Source organism: Bubalus kerabau, chromosome 4, assembly GCF_029407905.1.
Source record: "Bubalus kerabau isolate K-KA32 ecotype Philippines breed swamp buffalo chromosome 4, PCC_UOA_SB_1v2, whole genome shotgun sequence".
NCBI classification, from domain to species: domain Eukaryota; kingdom Metazoa; phylum Chordata; class Mammalia; order Artiodactyla; family Bovidae; genus Bubalus; species Bubalus kerabau.
The window spans coordinates 26,876,182-26,891,915 of record NC_073627.1 but is presented as its reverse complement, the minus strand read 5'-3'; the positions used below and the strand labels follow the sequence as shown (position 1 = coordinate 26,891,915).

General features: G+C 43.0%; 1 protein-coding gene across 1 annotated transcript in view; it reads right to left on the bottom strand.

Annotated features, from left to right (window-relative positions):
- Positions 1-3,317: 3,317 nt before the first annotated feature.
- Positions 3,318-15,734, bottom strand: part of B4GALNT2 (beta-1,4-N-acetyl-galactosaminyltransferase 2 (SID blood group)) — a 76,242-nt gene continuing 63,825 nt past the window's right edge. Inside the window, exons 7-11 of the mRNA XM_055576128.1 lie at positions 14,882-14,968; positions 7,159-7,346; positions 6,266-6,406; positions 4,440-4,659; positions 3,318-3,873 (exon numbers count right to left, since the gene is read on the bottom strand). Coding sequence (XP_055432103.1) covers positions 3,668-3,873; positions 4,440-4,659; positions 6,266-6,406; positions 7,159-7,346; positions 14,882-14,968 — 842 coding nt within the window. The 3' untranslated portion in view covers positions 3,318-3,667. The remainder of the gene's footprint in view (positions 3,874-4,439; positions 4,660-6,265; positions 6,407-7,158; positions 7,347-14,881; positions 14,969-15,734) is intronic.

Below are 15,734 nucleotides of genomic sequence, written 5' to 3'. Positions count from 1 at the left end.
CCATCTCATCCTCTGTCGTCCCCTTCCTCTCCTGCCCCCAATCCCTCCCAGCATCAGAGTCTTTTCCAATGAGTCAACTCTTCTCATGAGGTGGCCAAAGTACTGGAGTTTCAGCTTTAGCATCATTCCTTCCAAAGAAATCCCAGGGCTGCCGGATAACCACGATAGAATGATCACGCACCTAGAACCAGACATCTTGGAGTGTGAAGTCAAGTGGGCTTTAGGAAGCATCACTATGATCAAAGCTAGTGGAGGTGATGGAATTCTACCTGAACTATCTCAAATCCTAAAAGATGCTGTTAAAGTGCTGCACTCAACATGCCAGCAAATTTGGAAAACTCAGCAGTGGCTACAGGATTGGAAAAGGTCAGTTTTCATGCCAATCTCAAAGAAGGACAATGCCAAAGAATATTCAAACTACTGCACAATTGCTCTCAGTTCACATGTTAATAAGGTATTGCTCAAAATCCTTCAAGCTAGGCTTCAGCAGTCTGTGAACACAGAACTTCCAGATGTACAAGCTGGATTTAGAAAAGGCAAAGGAACCAGATATCAAATTACCAAAATCCATTGAATCACAGAAAAAGCAAGAGAACTCCAGCAAAATATCTACTTCTGTTTCATTGACTACACTAAAGCCTTTGTGTGGATCACAGCAAACTGTGGAAGATTCTTATAGAGATGGGAATACCAGACCAACTCACCTGCCTCCTGAGAAACCTGTATGCAGGACAAGAAGCAACAGTTAGAACTGGACATGGAACAATGTACTGGTTCCAAATCGGGAAAGGAGTATGTGAAGGCTGTATATTGTCACCCTGCTTACTTAACTTACATGCAGAGTACATCATGCAAAATGCCAGGCTGGATGAAGCATAAGCTGAAATCCAGGTTGCCAAGAGAAATATCAATAACCTCAGATAGGCAGATGACACCACCCTTATGGCAGAAAGTAAAGAGGAACTAAAGAACCTCTTGATGAAAGTGAGAGGAGAGTGAAAAAGCTGGCTTAAAACTCAACATTGAAAAACTAAGATCATGGCATCTGGTCCCATCACTTCATGGCAAACAGAAGGGGAAACAATGGAAACAATGACAGACTTTATTTTCTTGGGCTCCAAAATCACTGCAGACGGTGAGAGAGCCATGAAATTAGACACTTGCTCCTTGGAAGAAAATCTAAGACAAACACAGTCAGGCATATTAAAAAGCAGAGACATTACTTTGCTGACAAAGATCCGCATAATCAAAGCTATGGTTTTTCATCTAGTCATGTATGGATGTGAGAGTTGGACCATAAAGAAGGCTAAGTGCTGAAGAATTAATGCTTTTGAATTGTAGTGCTGGGGAAGACTCTTGAGAGTCCCTTGGACTGCAAGGAGACCAAAACAATCAATTCTAAAGGAAATCGACCTTGAAAATTCATTAAAGGACTGATGCTGAAGCTGAAGCTCCAATACTTTGGCCACCTGATACTTGGCTCCAAAGACCCAAGTCATTGGAAAAGACCCTGATTCTGGAAAAGATTGTAGGCAGGAGGAGAAGGGGACAACAGAGGATGAGATGATTGGATGGCATCACCAACTCAATGGACATGAATTTGTGCAAACTCCGGGAGATAGTAAAGGACTGGGAAGCCTGGTGTGCTGCAATTTATGGGGTGGCAAGGAGTTGGACACAACTGAGTGACTGAACAAAAACATCAACTACAACTGTTTAAGTTTAAAATGTAGAGCATAATGACTGGACTCCCATATATCATGAAATGATTATCACCATAAGTTTAGTGAATATCTACCATTTCATATAGATACAAAATTAAAGACATAGAAAAATAATATTTTTTCTTGTGATGAGAACTCTTAGGATTTACTCTCTTAACCATTTTCATATATAACACACAGTAGCGTTACTTATATTTATCATGCTGTACACTACAGCCCTCGTACTTACTTATTTATCTTATAACTGGAAGTCTAGACCTTCTGACCACCTTCATCCAATTTTCCCTTCCTCTACCACCTGCCTCTGGTAACCACAAATCTGATCTCTTCTGTGAGTTTGTTTGGTTTTTAAAATAAATACATGTGTCTGTGATATGCAGAGTTCTCTAAAGCACAGGCAGGGGCTCATCTTGCCTGTGTCTAAGGACAGTACTGAATAGACCAAGCCAACATCGTCTCCCTTTATAGCTATGGTATTATACACAAAATACATATATTATTGTACTAAATGGTCATGCACATTAGTTAAAGTTATAAAACTTTTGCAACAGAATCATTATGACATATACAATGGAATGAGGTATGTGCTTTATTTGTGTTCAGGAGAACAAAAAAATGATGGCCAGTCTGTATCCATATCTGAGAAATACTGAATTGACGTTAAGTCAATTTCTTCACAGCAGGACTTCTCAGAGCCTTGAATATACTAATATGAATTATGATTGTCAAAGAGGGAGATAGAGCATGCAGTATTTTTAAAAATTATTTGACAACCAAAACGTTTTTCATGAATTAACATCTCACACATTTTTCAGAGATTTTGAACTACCGTGGCTGTCTTCAGTAGGAAAGAGTGGAAACAAAAAGGCAGCGCAGCAGTGGGAGAATCCACTGATTCCCAAGGTGACAGAGAAAACCCGCATCATCACCATGGCTCCATTCTGCAGACGACAGCAGTCTTGAGTAGTAAGCAACTGGAATTTAGTGGCTTGGCCACAGCGCTTACAAAGTATAAGGTCCAAGTTCAATCCCAAGCATTCTGAAATGTGTCTTTATGGTAGGTATCTAATGCCAGGGAAAGCTTTATTCCAGCAGTGAGTGTACTACCCAGTGATCTCTGCCCTCCACCTTCCTGGATCCCATCGATGTGCTGGACTCCAGGTAAGCTGACTCCACAGAGCCCTCTTCACCTGCGTGGGCCCTTGTAAGTTCTCCCCACTCTGATCCTCTGAGCCTGGCTGCCCAATGCTACTAGTGGAATGAACTGAACCAGACTGCCACTTCCTCAAGGTAAGGACTCTGGGTTATTCACATTATTTGAGTCCACAAAGTAGGACCAAATAAAAATTTGTGGATGACAGTTGATGCTAGAGATGATCTGTGATGTAATACCCACCAAATAACCCTCAAGGACCCAGAAGGATACCAATCCTTTTGATCCTTTTGATCAAGGATACCAATCCATCATGTGCTCTTTTGCATGAGATAATGTGATTCAAAAGTTGGACACGACTTATTGCCTAAACCACCACCACCACCATTATATGTACAGTTCAGTTGTACAGTTCAGTTCAGTTCAGTTCAGTCACTCAGTTGTGTCCAACTCTTTGCGAGCCCATGAACCGCAGCACACCAGGCCTCCCAGTCTATCACTGACTCCCTGAGTTTACCCAAACTCATGTCCATTGAGTCGGTGATGCCGTCCAACCATCTCGTCCTCTGTCGTCCCCTTCTCTTCCTGCCCTCAATCTTTCCCAGCGTCAGGGCCTTTTCAAACGAGTCAGCTCTTCACATCAGGTGTGTACAGCGATTCACAAATGGTAAGACATCAGACAATAATTATTATTAATATAGTTGCCATTGCCCTGATCAGTGATTGGTCCATTTCTAATGACCTACAGTACCTGAGCCAGACCTAGCACTTTGCCGAAGTCCAGGCATCTTTATGTGGCACATTGGAGGTGGTTCTTGAAGTAGTGGAGAGCTAGCTTGAACTGGATCTTATCATTGGTGTTGGCCCGGTATATGCGGTAGGTCTTCTCCAGGGCTGCCAGCTCTGGGTCCTCCACTGGAGAATGGGGCTGGTGACCTATAATCACATCTGAGCAGGACCCCACGAGCAGACTCCCGAGCCCATCAATAAAGAACTCTGCCAAGAGAAGGGAAGCATGAGAAGGAAATGTGACCTTCAAGCCACAGACCCAGGGCCCTATTGCAGCTCCGGAAGGAGAGTCAGGGGGGAAGGGACACGGTTTACACCCTTGGGGTGGTTCCACCCATGTGGAGCCACCTGCCCAGGCTAATGAGTTGGAAGGACAGACAGTGATATGGATAGAAAGACACAGATTAGCTTCCAACTGGACGGAACTGTGGACTCCAGGACTAAGGGCAGTTTAAGACAGAAAGTTCACCAGCTGCAGTTACAGAGGAAAGGAAGTCTGGAAATGCAGGTGCAGCAGGACATAGGGGCCAGAGCTGTAGGGAGAGGAAGGGGAAGTGTATCTCAGAGAGGTAGGAACAGCCTGTGGGAGGCAAGAAGGCAGAGAAAGTGGAGGGAGGCAGGGGAAACTGTGGGCTCCCCAATTTGGGGAGAATGGGCAAGCTGCCTGATCTGTGGCACACGGCCTGCCCTTCCTCCCTCCCTCCCCGGGGGATAGCAGACTTCTGAGGTCAGTCCACAGCCCAGCTCCCTCTTCACTCTCCCAGTCTCCCCACCTGAGTGAGCCACTCGCTGCAGGCGGGGGTCAAAGCCAACTCTTTGGAGCCGCTCTGTGTGGGCCAGGAAGAAGTTAACAACGCCGCTGGTTACCACGCAGTTGGGGAAGCCGTCCAGGGGCCCGAAAGATCCTGTCCGCCGATGGAGACAGTCCCCATTCTTACTGTGCTCCAGGAACAGCTTAAACTGGAACATATTTCCAAGCACACTGCCACCTACCTAGCCAGTGGGCAGAGAAATCGGCATTAGAGAACAGACGATATCCATGTAGCCCCTGCCAGGAAGCCTTACTGGATTGAACCTGTTATGACAAGAATCACACCCTTTCTCTCTCTACCCTTCAGACTAGGCCTACACCAAGTCCAAAGGGCAGACAACTCTGCTGTGCTTACCCTCCTGCAAGCTCACTCTTTCCACGTGGCTCAGTCCCTTCTGGTGCGAGAAGCAGTGTTTGGGTGCAGGTGAGAGGCAGCCTGCATATGCAGGTGTCCCTATACGGACTTCCTGCAGCCAGCCGTCTGTCTCAAGCTCCTTCCTCCCATTCTCTGTTCTTGGCTCACCTCTCTGCGCTGCCTGTCCCTGCACTCATGGGAGATGAGTGCATCTCTATGTTGGAGCCTAAGCAAAACAGGACAAGCAAGTATATCTGTTCCCGAACCATCATAATCACCCAGAGGGACGCAGCAGTCTGCTGTCCCCTGTTCTTTCTCTCCTCCTCTTAGTAAATGGACTGAGTGTTGATGGACTAAATTAAGATCTAGCGACTATCCCACTAAAGCTGAAAATTTCCTACTTACCTTGCAAGTTTTGACCATGTGTCTAAGTCCTTGCTGAAAGGATGTGATTTAGAATAGATGCTTGCTAATTTTATAAATATCACACTCTTAAAAGAAAACTGCTTGTCTTTCACTTCCCCTCTTTCCTCATTTCTTCTGACCATACAGCCAAGGACAACAAAAATGGACTAACAATGGGGAATGGAACTGGTCCAGGATGCCTCTGGAAGGAGAGTCCAGCACCAGCTCTCATTACAGGGGCAGGAACTGCACCTTCTATGTCATTTACGCTACTGTGATTGGGTCTCTAGAGACATTGTAGTCAAGCCAGATGCTTTGGGGACTGTCCCCTTGGAGTAAGGGATAACCATGGTCACTGTGCTACTTCTTATCCATTTTCTTTCTTTTTAACAGCTTTTTCTTTGACATATTAAAATTGTATATTTTGAGGTTATACATCTTGATGTTTTGATAGATGTATACACTGCGAAAAGATCACCACACTCAAGCTAATTAACAGATCCATCATCTCTACACAGTACAGTTATCTCTGCAAATTTCAAGATACAATGCAGTATTATTACATTTTTCTTCTCTTTCCTGTATGTGAATGGATTTTTGATGTTTTTGTTATTTTTTTTACTCTCGTTAAGGCTACACGTGCTTTGACAGCTTTGTGCCATTTGCATGTTGTAAGGGTGTGTGACAGAACCAGAGCCCTGCTTGCCTTCTCCCACCACGGCAGGGAGGAAGTTAGAAGTGATGCATAAACATGACATTTCAAAGACGGAACAATGGTGCGTTTGGGGATTGGGGGTTGGTGTAATTTGCTCAAAGAAAAGTAAGAATGGAGGCAGAAGCAGAACTCACACATCTGACTCCCATGTGAAGGTCTCAGCCCCAGCGGCCCCTCATCTCCTCCTGCATTGGCCCCTCCCCTCCTCTTCCCCACCCCCCTCCTCCCCTGAACACTTCCCTCTCTGCCCTTCTCCTTCCCTTCCCCTCTGGCTTGTCATACAGAGGAGATAGAACCAGCAGCTCTCCCTTACCACATCCAGTTCGGTCTTCTCTAAGACATCCACCAGCACCTCAATCTTGGTCTTGTCATTGAAGAGAAAGTCATCATCCACCCAGAGAACATATTTGGTGGTGACCTGAGATATGGCCAGGTTCCTACCAGCAAACCAACCCTGTGAGTAGAGTGAGGTTAGATGGTGGTGGACTGCCCTGCTACCTATCAGCGTCACCTGGCAGCTTTCTCAGTTGCCAAGAGCCACACTGCACTGCACCCCAAACAGTGATCGGGAACCTCTAGGTTAAAGGGAATCCATGCCTCAGAGACACTGGGAGAAGGACAGGGGCTCTCTGGGTCAAAGACTGAGGCCAAGAAAGGTGAAAGAGTCCTTCCTTGGCCCTGTGGCCAATATGGACTGACGGAAGTCTCTTTTCACCTGACAGAGTCTCTGGGGCTCTCAAGCCCTTTCCCCTCATGGAGCCTGGAAGCTGTTGCAGGGGAAGGGGCACTCTGGTGTGTATCATGTCCACCTCCTCCTTTCTTTGAAGGAAGGTGAGTGGAGGAGATGCATCAGAGAGGGTGACATGATAGGGATGAGCGGTTTCTCTGCTCTTGGACCTGCAAGCCAGGAAACCAGACTGTCAGACACTGCAAGTCACTCAGAAGGATCGCAATCAATTTCTAAACCATGTGTGAGAAAAGGTGGATTAACCACCCTGTTAATGCAGAAAAGGGAAAGTGACCTGATTTCTCTGTGAATTTGGAGTCAGCAAAAGGACTCAGAGGAGAATTCCACACCCTCCCATGCCAGGATCTTGCTGCCTAGCGAAGTCTACCGAAGCTGGCCCCTCCAGGGTAAGGACCTGACTCTGACTGAGGCCCTCTTGTCCCAGGATTCAGGTGTCTCCCCACCCGGGAGGGACATACCTTGCCGTAGGGCATGGTGTAATACTCCACATGGCTGTCATTAATTTTGAGGGGCTCCTTGCTGTCATCAGCCACGATCACGGTCAAGTCTGGGTAATACTCACGAATGCTCTGGAGCATGGTCATGAGCTTGTGAGGACGGAGGAAAGTTTTGGTGGCAATGGACACCAGGTTTCTGAGCTTCCTCTCTGAGCAAGAAAGGGTAGACATCAGAGTTCTGTCTTTGGGAAGCCTCACTGTCTTGACTTGAGTCGTTCTGAGGGTTTCTGTATATCACGACCTCTCAAGTGTTTGTGGACCTCAGGCCTCTTGTGTATAGTCAGTGCTTAATAAGAGTTCATTAGTTGGATTAGAAAAATATATTTAAACATATCCTATTTGTTTTTCATGGCATCTGGTTCCATCACTTCAAATAGATAGGGGCAAATAGATGGGGGAAAAGTGCAAACAGTCTTGGGCTCCAAAATCACTGCAAACAGTGACTGCATGAAATTAAAAGACACTTGCTCCTTGGAAGAAAAGCTATGACAAACCTAGACAGTGTATTAAAAAGCAGAGACTTCACTTTGCCAACAAAGATCTGTATAGTCACAGCTGTGGTTTTTCCAGTAGTCATGTACAGATGTGAGAGTTGGACCATGAAGAAGGTTGAGCACCAAAGAATTGATGCTTTCAAACTGTGGTGTTGGAGAAGACTCTTGAGAGTCCTCCTTGGACTGTAAGGAGATCAAACCCGTCAATCCTAAAAGAAATCAACCCTGAATATTCATTGGAAGGACTGATGCTGAAGCTCCAATACTTTGGCAACATGATGCTAAGAGCCAAGTCATTGGAAAAGACCCTGATGCTGGGAAAGATTGAGGGCAGGAGGAGAAGGGGGCAACAGAGGATGAGATGGTTGAATGGCATCACCGACTTGATGGACGTGAGTTTGAGCAAGTTCCAGGAGATGGTAAAGGACAGGAAAGCCTGGCGTGTTGCAGTTCATGGGGTTGCAAAGTGTCAAACATAACTTAGCGACTGAAAAACAAAGATAATGATTTGTTTAAATTTTGTCTGTGTTCTATTCTAAAGTCTCTTTCTTGGTTCTGTTGGTTCCATTCTGCTGTTTCCTACTTTCTACCTGGACGTTTCATTTTATGCTTGCCTGTCTGTACTGGGCTTGCATCGTGCTTTCATGCTAGGAGTTGAGATGTATAGAGCCTTGCCCATCAGGGGATTCGCTATGTAGAGTCACAGGTCCCAGGAAGAGGAGAAAAGCTCTAAAGGACTTGGACCTGCCCTGTCATCAGCTGCACTCCTACGGAGAAACTTGCCTGATCTTTATCCTCTGGAAGATGTAAGTGGAAACAGGTCCACTTGGAGATCAGAAGCGGGTAGACCAGGTTGTGTGATTTATAGAAACAGTTAGAGAAAGGACAGCCTTTCTGTGGAAATGACCCTTGGGTCAAACAACCGTAGCTGCTGGTGTGTTTAGAAGATCTAGCCACAGAATGGAGCCATGCCAGCTGATAGGCAGCTGGGTCGTCTTGGGGGGTGGGATCAGCTGGAGTTAACACGTGCTCAAAGTCACACCCCACCAACTGTTTGTGCATGAGTGCAACAGAACCCCACTGCAGAGCCACTTTCTCAGAATGACAGAAGTCAGAGGTCATTCTGTTGCACCATTACCCAGCTCCTCCTGAGTCTTTGGGAGTGAGTGGAAGTAAGACAGGAAGACAATAGTGCAGTCACTTCAGAAAAAGACTGGCCTTGGGCAGAACAAGCCTTGCAAACTAAAGAACAAAGGCCCTTGGGGTCCAAGTCCCGGGGGGAGAAACCAGGATCACAGATATAAAAGATTAACGTTACTTCTGGTCCACTACTGAGTATACCTAGTTGCCACAAGACAAGAAGCTCAACTGTAAATTTTAACCACATCTGTTCTTGGGCTTCCTTGCAGAAAATTCTCATGCATTTCTTCCCCTGCACAGAAACACTCTCTATTCCTGACAGCCATCATGCAGCCACCTGCTGCTGATCCGAGAAATTTGATGATTTCTGGAAATTATCAGTGATCATGAGACAAACCATCCCTTTTGCTATAAAAGCAACTCACCCATTTTACCCGTGGAGCTGGCATTTTTCCTGCCTTCTCTCTTATGTACAAACTATCTCTGTGAATAAAAGGCTTTGCATGCTGAAGAATCTTGTGGAAGTGATATTCATTTCTATGGTATGGTATGGTATGGTCCGAGAATGTGGAAAGGGCTCAGTAACAGAAAGAGGCATGTAAATCATGTTCAAGAGCGTGTTGAATGAAAGCCCTACCTTTTCTCTTCTCAGGCCACGTAACAAGTTTGGTTCTTTCATTACAGTAAAGAGAGAATCAGGAGCCTGAGTTACTGCAGGAGGTAGTCCAGGTGGGAGACTCCTGGCCAGGTGGGTGGTATAGCTTTCTGCTTTGAGATTCTTTATTGTTCCAAACACAGAGCAATGATAAAGAAATATGCAAAGACAGAGCCATGTTCAAAAACAGATGACATTTCTTCCAAGGAACAGGAATCAAAAGCAGTGAGCAGAGCTGGAGCTGAGTCTGCTGCAATCTGGAGTCAGAACAGCAGAGGCTGGGAGGCAGATTTGAGTGTTAATGGAATAAAATTGTCTCATGAAGTATGTGGGTCCACAACCAGGGTTTTTGCTAGAAACCATGGACTGGAACCAGGCTGCACTCCCTCCAGCTCTCACGACATACTACCTGCTGGGCGAGGAACCTCAGAGAGCCATCATCCCCAAACACACCTCTGGGTTCAGAGATGACACCACCTCACACAGCCGTGTCCTGTGCCAAGCCACCCTCAGGCCCAGCAACTGGCTCTTCGGTGATGCTCATATCACTAGGGGACAGGGACCCCAAGACTGTAGTATATAATGATGGACTGAGAATCTGGGGCAACTGTAAAGCTGTGAGATGGGAAGGAATGAGGAGAGAGAAAGAGGGAGAGAGGAGAAAACAAAACAAGCTTGTAAAGCCTCGTATTCAAGATGAGCCACCAGCAAAAATCCCAAGACATTCAAATAAAACTAGTTGTAAAGAACAACAGCCGGCAAATCCACCCTGTGCTAGAAGAATCCACTCTAGATAGACAAACAATAGACGAATCTGAAAGGGACTTAAAGTGAGAATGTTTAAAATCTTTAAAGTGATAAATCACAGAATCACATAAATGAAAAAGAAAATATGAAACAAAACAGGCATAAAAAATGAGAATATTTAGATATGAAACCAACTTAAAATTATTTAAGATTTATACAAAGAATCAGAAGGGAGACATGACTTAAGATATTAAAAAAATTTTTAACAAGCGTAAGAGAATTCTATGAACAACTCAAAATATACAATTTATGTATATACAAATATACAACAACTTTAAGACAACTTTATAGAAACATTTTAAATTGATTCAATGTACATACAGATCAATAACCATTGAAGCGGTAGAGCTGTTAGTTTTAAATTTCTTCCCTTTCTCTCACTCTTTCCCATTCACATTCCCACCCCAACCAAAACTTGGACCAAAAAAAAAAAAAAAGACAAAAGGACAGACAAGTTTTAATAAAACCCCCAAAGACATTCCTATTTTATTATAATTCAATTCATTTCAGCAAACAGTGAAAAAAGGAAAGGCATCTAACTTGTCTTATGAAACTTGTATAATATTGATAACAAAACTGAGCAAGGACATTACAGAAAAAGACAGTCTCAGTTTTGAATACAGATATAAGAATCATCTATAAAAATAGCAACAAATTTAATTCAGCATTTAATCAAATAACACACTGCAATCAAGATGGGTTAATCCCGAAAATGCAAGAACAATTTCAACAGCAGAAAATCAATGTAAGTCACTTCATGAACCCAGTTAAAGGAGAAAAACTATTTCAGTGGGTGCAGACAATTTCTTTGATAAAATTCAATACTTATTCATATAAATATGAAAACTCTCAGCAAGGAAATACAAAGTAGAAACGGAAAAATTCTTAGAAACAGAAGGAAAGAAGGAAACTTTCTTACCCTGACACATCTACCACACTCCTGCCCAGCAAACGAGAATAGTGGCGTAACACTAGAATGTTCTTAAAGTCAGGAACAAGTGAAAGTGTGTGCTGCCACTGCTATTATTCAACACTGTACTGAAGATTTTACCAAAACACATTAAGAAAAAGAAACAAATGATAAGAATTGTAAAGGAAGAGATAAAAATCATTTGTTTAACAGACTCTATATGTTAAAAAAAATCACTAATATGTGTGCAAGAAGGATGCCTATTAAGTCCAACATTCAAAAATCACTAATGTCCTATATACTAACATTAGTTAAAATGTAGAACAAAATCCAATTTATAAAAGTAAAATAAAATAAAATATAAACTACCTAAGACCAAATCCAATAAAACGTACAATTCCTTTACAAATAAGACTAAAAAATAAATTACTGAAGAATCTATGAAGAGACTATGACATGGAGAGTGTCACATGGAGAGAGATAGCAGATTCATGGTTGTGAATATTCAACTTCATAAAACTGTCAATTTATCTCTAATTAATCAACAAATTTTAGAAAATTCTAACCAAAATCTCAACGCATTTTGGAGGATCTTGATGAGCTGATGCTAAAACTCTAATGAAAAAGTAAATGACCAAGAAGAGCTAAGAAAATTTCACTAAATGAAGTACAGTCATCCTGCAACACAGAATTTATCTGCACTAGATAGAAAACCTGTTATAAAGCATATGGAAATGTTGTAAAATGAGCCCCAGGATACAGATCAATGTGCTCCAACAAAGGCTGGTTCAAACCCCTACATACAAAAAGCTGTGTGTGTGAGCAGCTGGCTGTTCAAGCGCGACAAGGCTGGACCACTTGGTCCATGGTGGTGGGAAAATAGGCTCTCCATATGTAAAATATTAGGTCCCTATCACATGCCACACATAAACATAACTTCTAGTTGGATTAAGTATCTAAATGTGAGAAACAAGCATATGTAACTTTTGAAAAAAAATACAGGAGAATATCTTTATGGCTTCAATGTAGGGAAGAATTTTTTGAATTAAGGCAAAAAAGCAAAAGCTAGAAAAAAAGAATGAATCAATTTTATTAAAGGATAAAGTTTTATAACACAAAAGACCCCAGAAGCAAAACCAAAAGACAAGCCATGGACTGATGAAAGGCCAGAAACTAGAATTTTATGCCATACAATGTGATAAGTTTTATGAAAAGTTCAAAAATGCATTATACCATACTGTATGCTCTGTGTGTGCACATGTGTGTAGGAATAGAAATCTACATATTAAACATCTACATATTAAACGTGTACAGAAACCAGGAAAAGAAAGACCATGACTGTTGGAAGAAGGGAGGGAAATAGGACTATGGAGATTTCCATTTTATGGGTAGTACTTCACCTTTAAGACAAATCTGAAGCCAAAAAAGCTTTTTTGTGAACTTCTTGTGTTGATTTCTTTTATTTTTGAGATAGTTATGATGATGTTAAGCACATACTGTAAATTCCTCTCTGTAGATATTTAATCCTATTGCTTTTAAATAAGTTATATTTTTAATAGAATCTATCTGAATACATTACATTTTGAATATACAGGAAATATCGTCAAAAATGCCAACTAGCTCAAAATCCCAAATATACTGAAAGTTATACCATGAAAATACTTCTTCCCATCTCTGTCCCCAACATTTTGGTTCCTCCCCAGGAGTTTACCAGTATTACTAACTTCTTGTTCATTTTTCTGTAATCAAGCAGTTACATCGTCTTTTTTACCCCCCCTTTTTTTTTTTACAGAAATAGTAGCTTACTTTTCACTCTTTGTACCTTGCTTACATCTTGGAAAGCATTTTGTATCAGTATAAAAAACACTTCCGGCTCACGTTTTCCTCCTCTGTCCTTCTGAATGTCATTGCGTGGCATTTCATTATACCCATGGACCACACTTGATTTAACCCCTGGTGACTCAGATGGTAAAGAATCTGCTTGCAATAAGGGAGACTCAGGTTCAATCCCTGGGTCGAGAAGATCCCCTGGAGAAGGGAATGGCAACTCACTCCAGCACTCTTGCCTGGAGAATCCCACAGGCTCGCAAAGGGTCAGACATGTCTGAGCGACTAACACACACAACCATTTTTAAGGTTTTTGTCATTGCAAATAATGCTGCAATAAACACCCTCAAACAAATGTCTTTTCACACAGATGTAAGCATCTAAAGGATAATTCATACAAGTGGAATCGCTGACCCAACGTGCGTATACATTTAAAATGTTGACAGACATTGCTAAGTTGCTCCAGAAGGGTTGTGCCAATTTACATTCCTACTGGCAGTTTAAAAGAATGTTTCCTCGCTCCTCCTCCAGTACTTTTTGATATGGATGTAGTTTTCATTTGCACTTAGTGTGAGACTGAACATATATTTTAATGACTGAAAGTATACTTGAATTTAACTTTTTGTGAACTGGCTTATTCTTCTCTTATTTGTTCTATTCTTATTGATTCACAACATCACTGACTCAGTGAACATGAAAGAGCCAACTCCGGGAGATAGTGAAGAACAGAAAAGCCTGGCATGCTGCAGTCCATGGGGTCACAAAGAGTCGGACATGACACAGAGATGAAACAACAACCATCTACTTTATAGGACTACAGTGAGAAATTATTTATGTATTTGGCCACACTGTGCAACATGTGGGATCTTAGTTCTCTGACCAGGGGTCAAACCAGTACCCCCTGCACTGGGAGCATGGAGTCTTAACCACTGGACAACCAGGAAAGTCCTCACAAATACTCTTAAGTAAAATTAGATCTTTGACTTTGTGTTGAAGGTATTTTCCCCCTAGTTTGTCCTTTGACTTTGCATATGGTAGATTTCTGTCCAAAAAAATTATTAAAAATTTGGAATTCCCTGGCAGTCCAGTGGTTAGGACTCCATGCTGTCACTGCCGAGGGACGAGATTCGATCCCTGATCAGAGAACTGAAATTCCACAAGCCATGTCAGAGGCCATAAAAAAGAAAAACAATTAAAAATTGTTATGTATTTTATGTTTCCAGTCTTTTATGGCCTTTGGGTTTTGTGTCACATTTAGAAAAATCTTATAATCCAAAGTTGTTTTTAAATTCCTTTTTCTTTTTTCTAGTTATTGTTTAGTTGCTAACTCTTTGGGACCCCATGGACTGTAGCCTGCAAGGCTCCTCTGTCCATGGGATTTCCCAGACAAGAATACTGGAGTGGGTTGCCATTTCCTTCTCCAGGGGATCTGCCCAACCCAGAGATCAAACCAGGGTCTCCCGCTTGGCAGGTGATTCTAAGCCACCAGGGGAGCGCTTTTTTGAATACTTATAAAAAATGAGGGTTTTCTCTATTGGGAATTTATTTTGATGTGAGGTGTGAGATATATTCAACTTGTCATTCTCCATATAGCTACACAGTTATCCCACATGATTTCTTGAATAATCCATCTTTTCCCCCCTTTAATTTGAAAAATTACCTTTATCATATGGTAAAATTTCAACTTGTCTAGTTCTAGATTTCTAATTTGATGCTATTGATATATCTATTCCTCGTCCAGTACCACTCTGTTTTTATAATTATTCTCCTACTCTGTCTCAGAGGATCCCTTCTGAATCTCATCAGTAGTCTATAGGACCCACTATGGAGCCCCAGGAACAAGGGCCTTACCTGGTCCAGGGTCATACAACTTAGGCATAACAGGAAAGCGGATGGTCACTGGAAACTTGGCCACTGAGGAGCTGGACTCCAGACTCACTGGAGGGAGAAATAAGGTCAGAGTTGTGTACTGCGTCTGGGTTACTCCCTTATGCTGCCCAGGAAGCCAACGAGATGGGAGAATGAGAGATTGGTGGGAGGAGACTGAGGACAGCGTGGAGTCTACGGCATCTGAGCTCCTGACTTGCTGTGTGTCCCTGGGGCAACCCACTGACTGCCTCTGAAACTCACATTTCTTCCCCATGTGGCTCTGTAGGGTGAAGTGGGCTTGGCATCAGAGGGGTGGGTTAAGTTTGACTTTGTTATTTATCATCTGAAATACCTTGCGTAAATCATTCATCTCCTTCACCATCTACAAAACCAGGAAAACTCTACCTGCCTCATTTGACCTCTCAGGGTCATTCTGTGATAAGAAACATTTGAACACCTGAAGGTTGGAGGGAACTCTCTCCCTAGTTTGTGTTCATGGGAAATCTATCCCACAGTTCATTCTGTGTGTGGGTGGGTGTCCTGGGAATGCATCCTGTGGAGCTGCTCAAAATGGGAAAGAGTGCCTTTAATTCATCCAGAAAGAAATTGGGGCTGCCCTTAGGGTCAGCAGTTATTCTCCCAGGAATTCCGGGGCTGGGATGGGAGGAGGAAGACAAAGCTACTGCCCTCCCAACTGCAGGTTTCCTCACATCCCACTTTCTGGTTAGTGCCCAGGACAAGACACTGGGGCACAGACTGCACCCTCTGTACTGCAGCTGAAATCGTCAGCTCTGCTCGCTGCCGAGAATGAGAAACAGAGCTGGGCACACAGCAC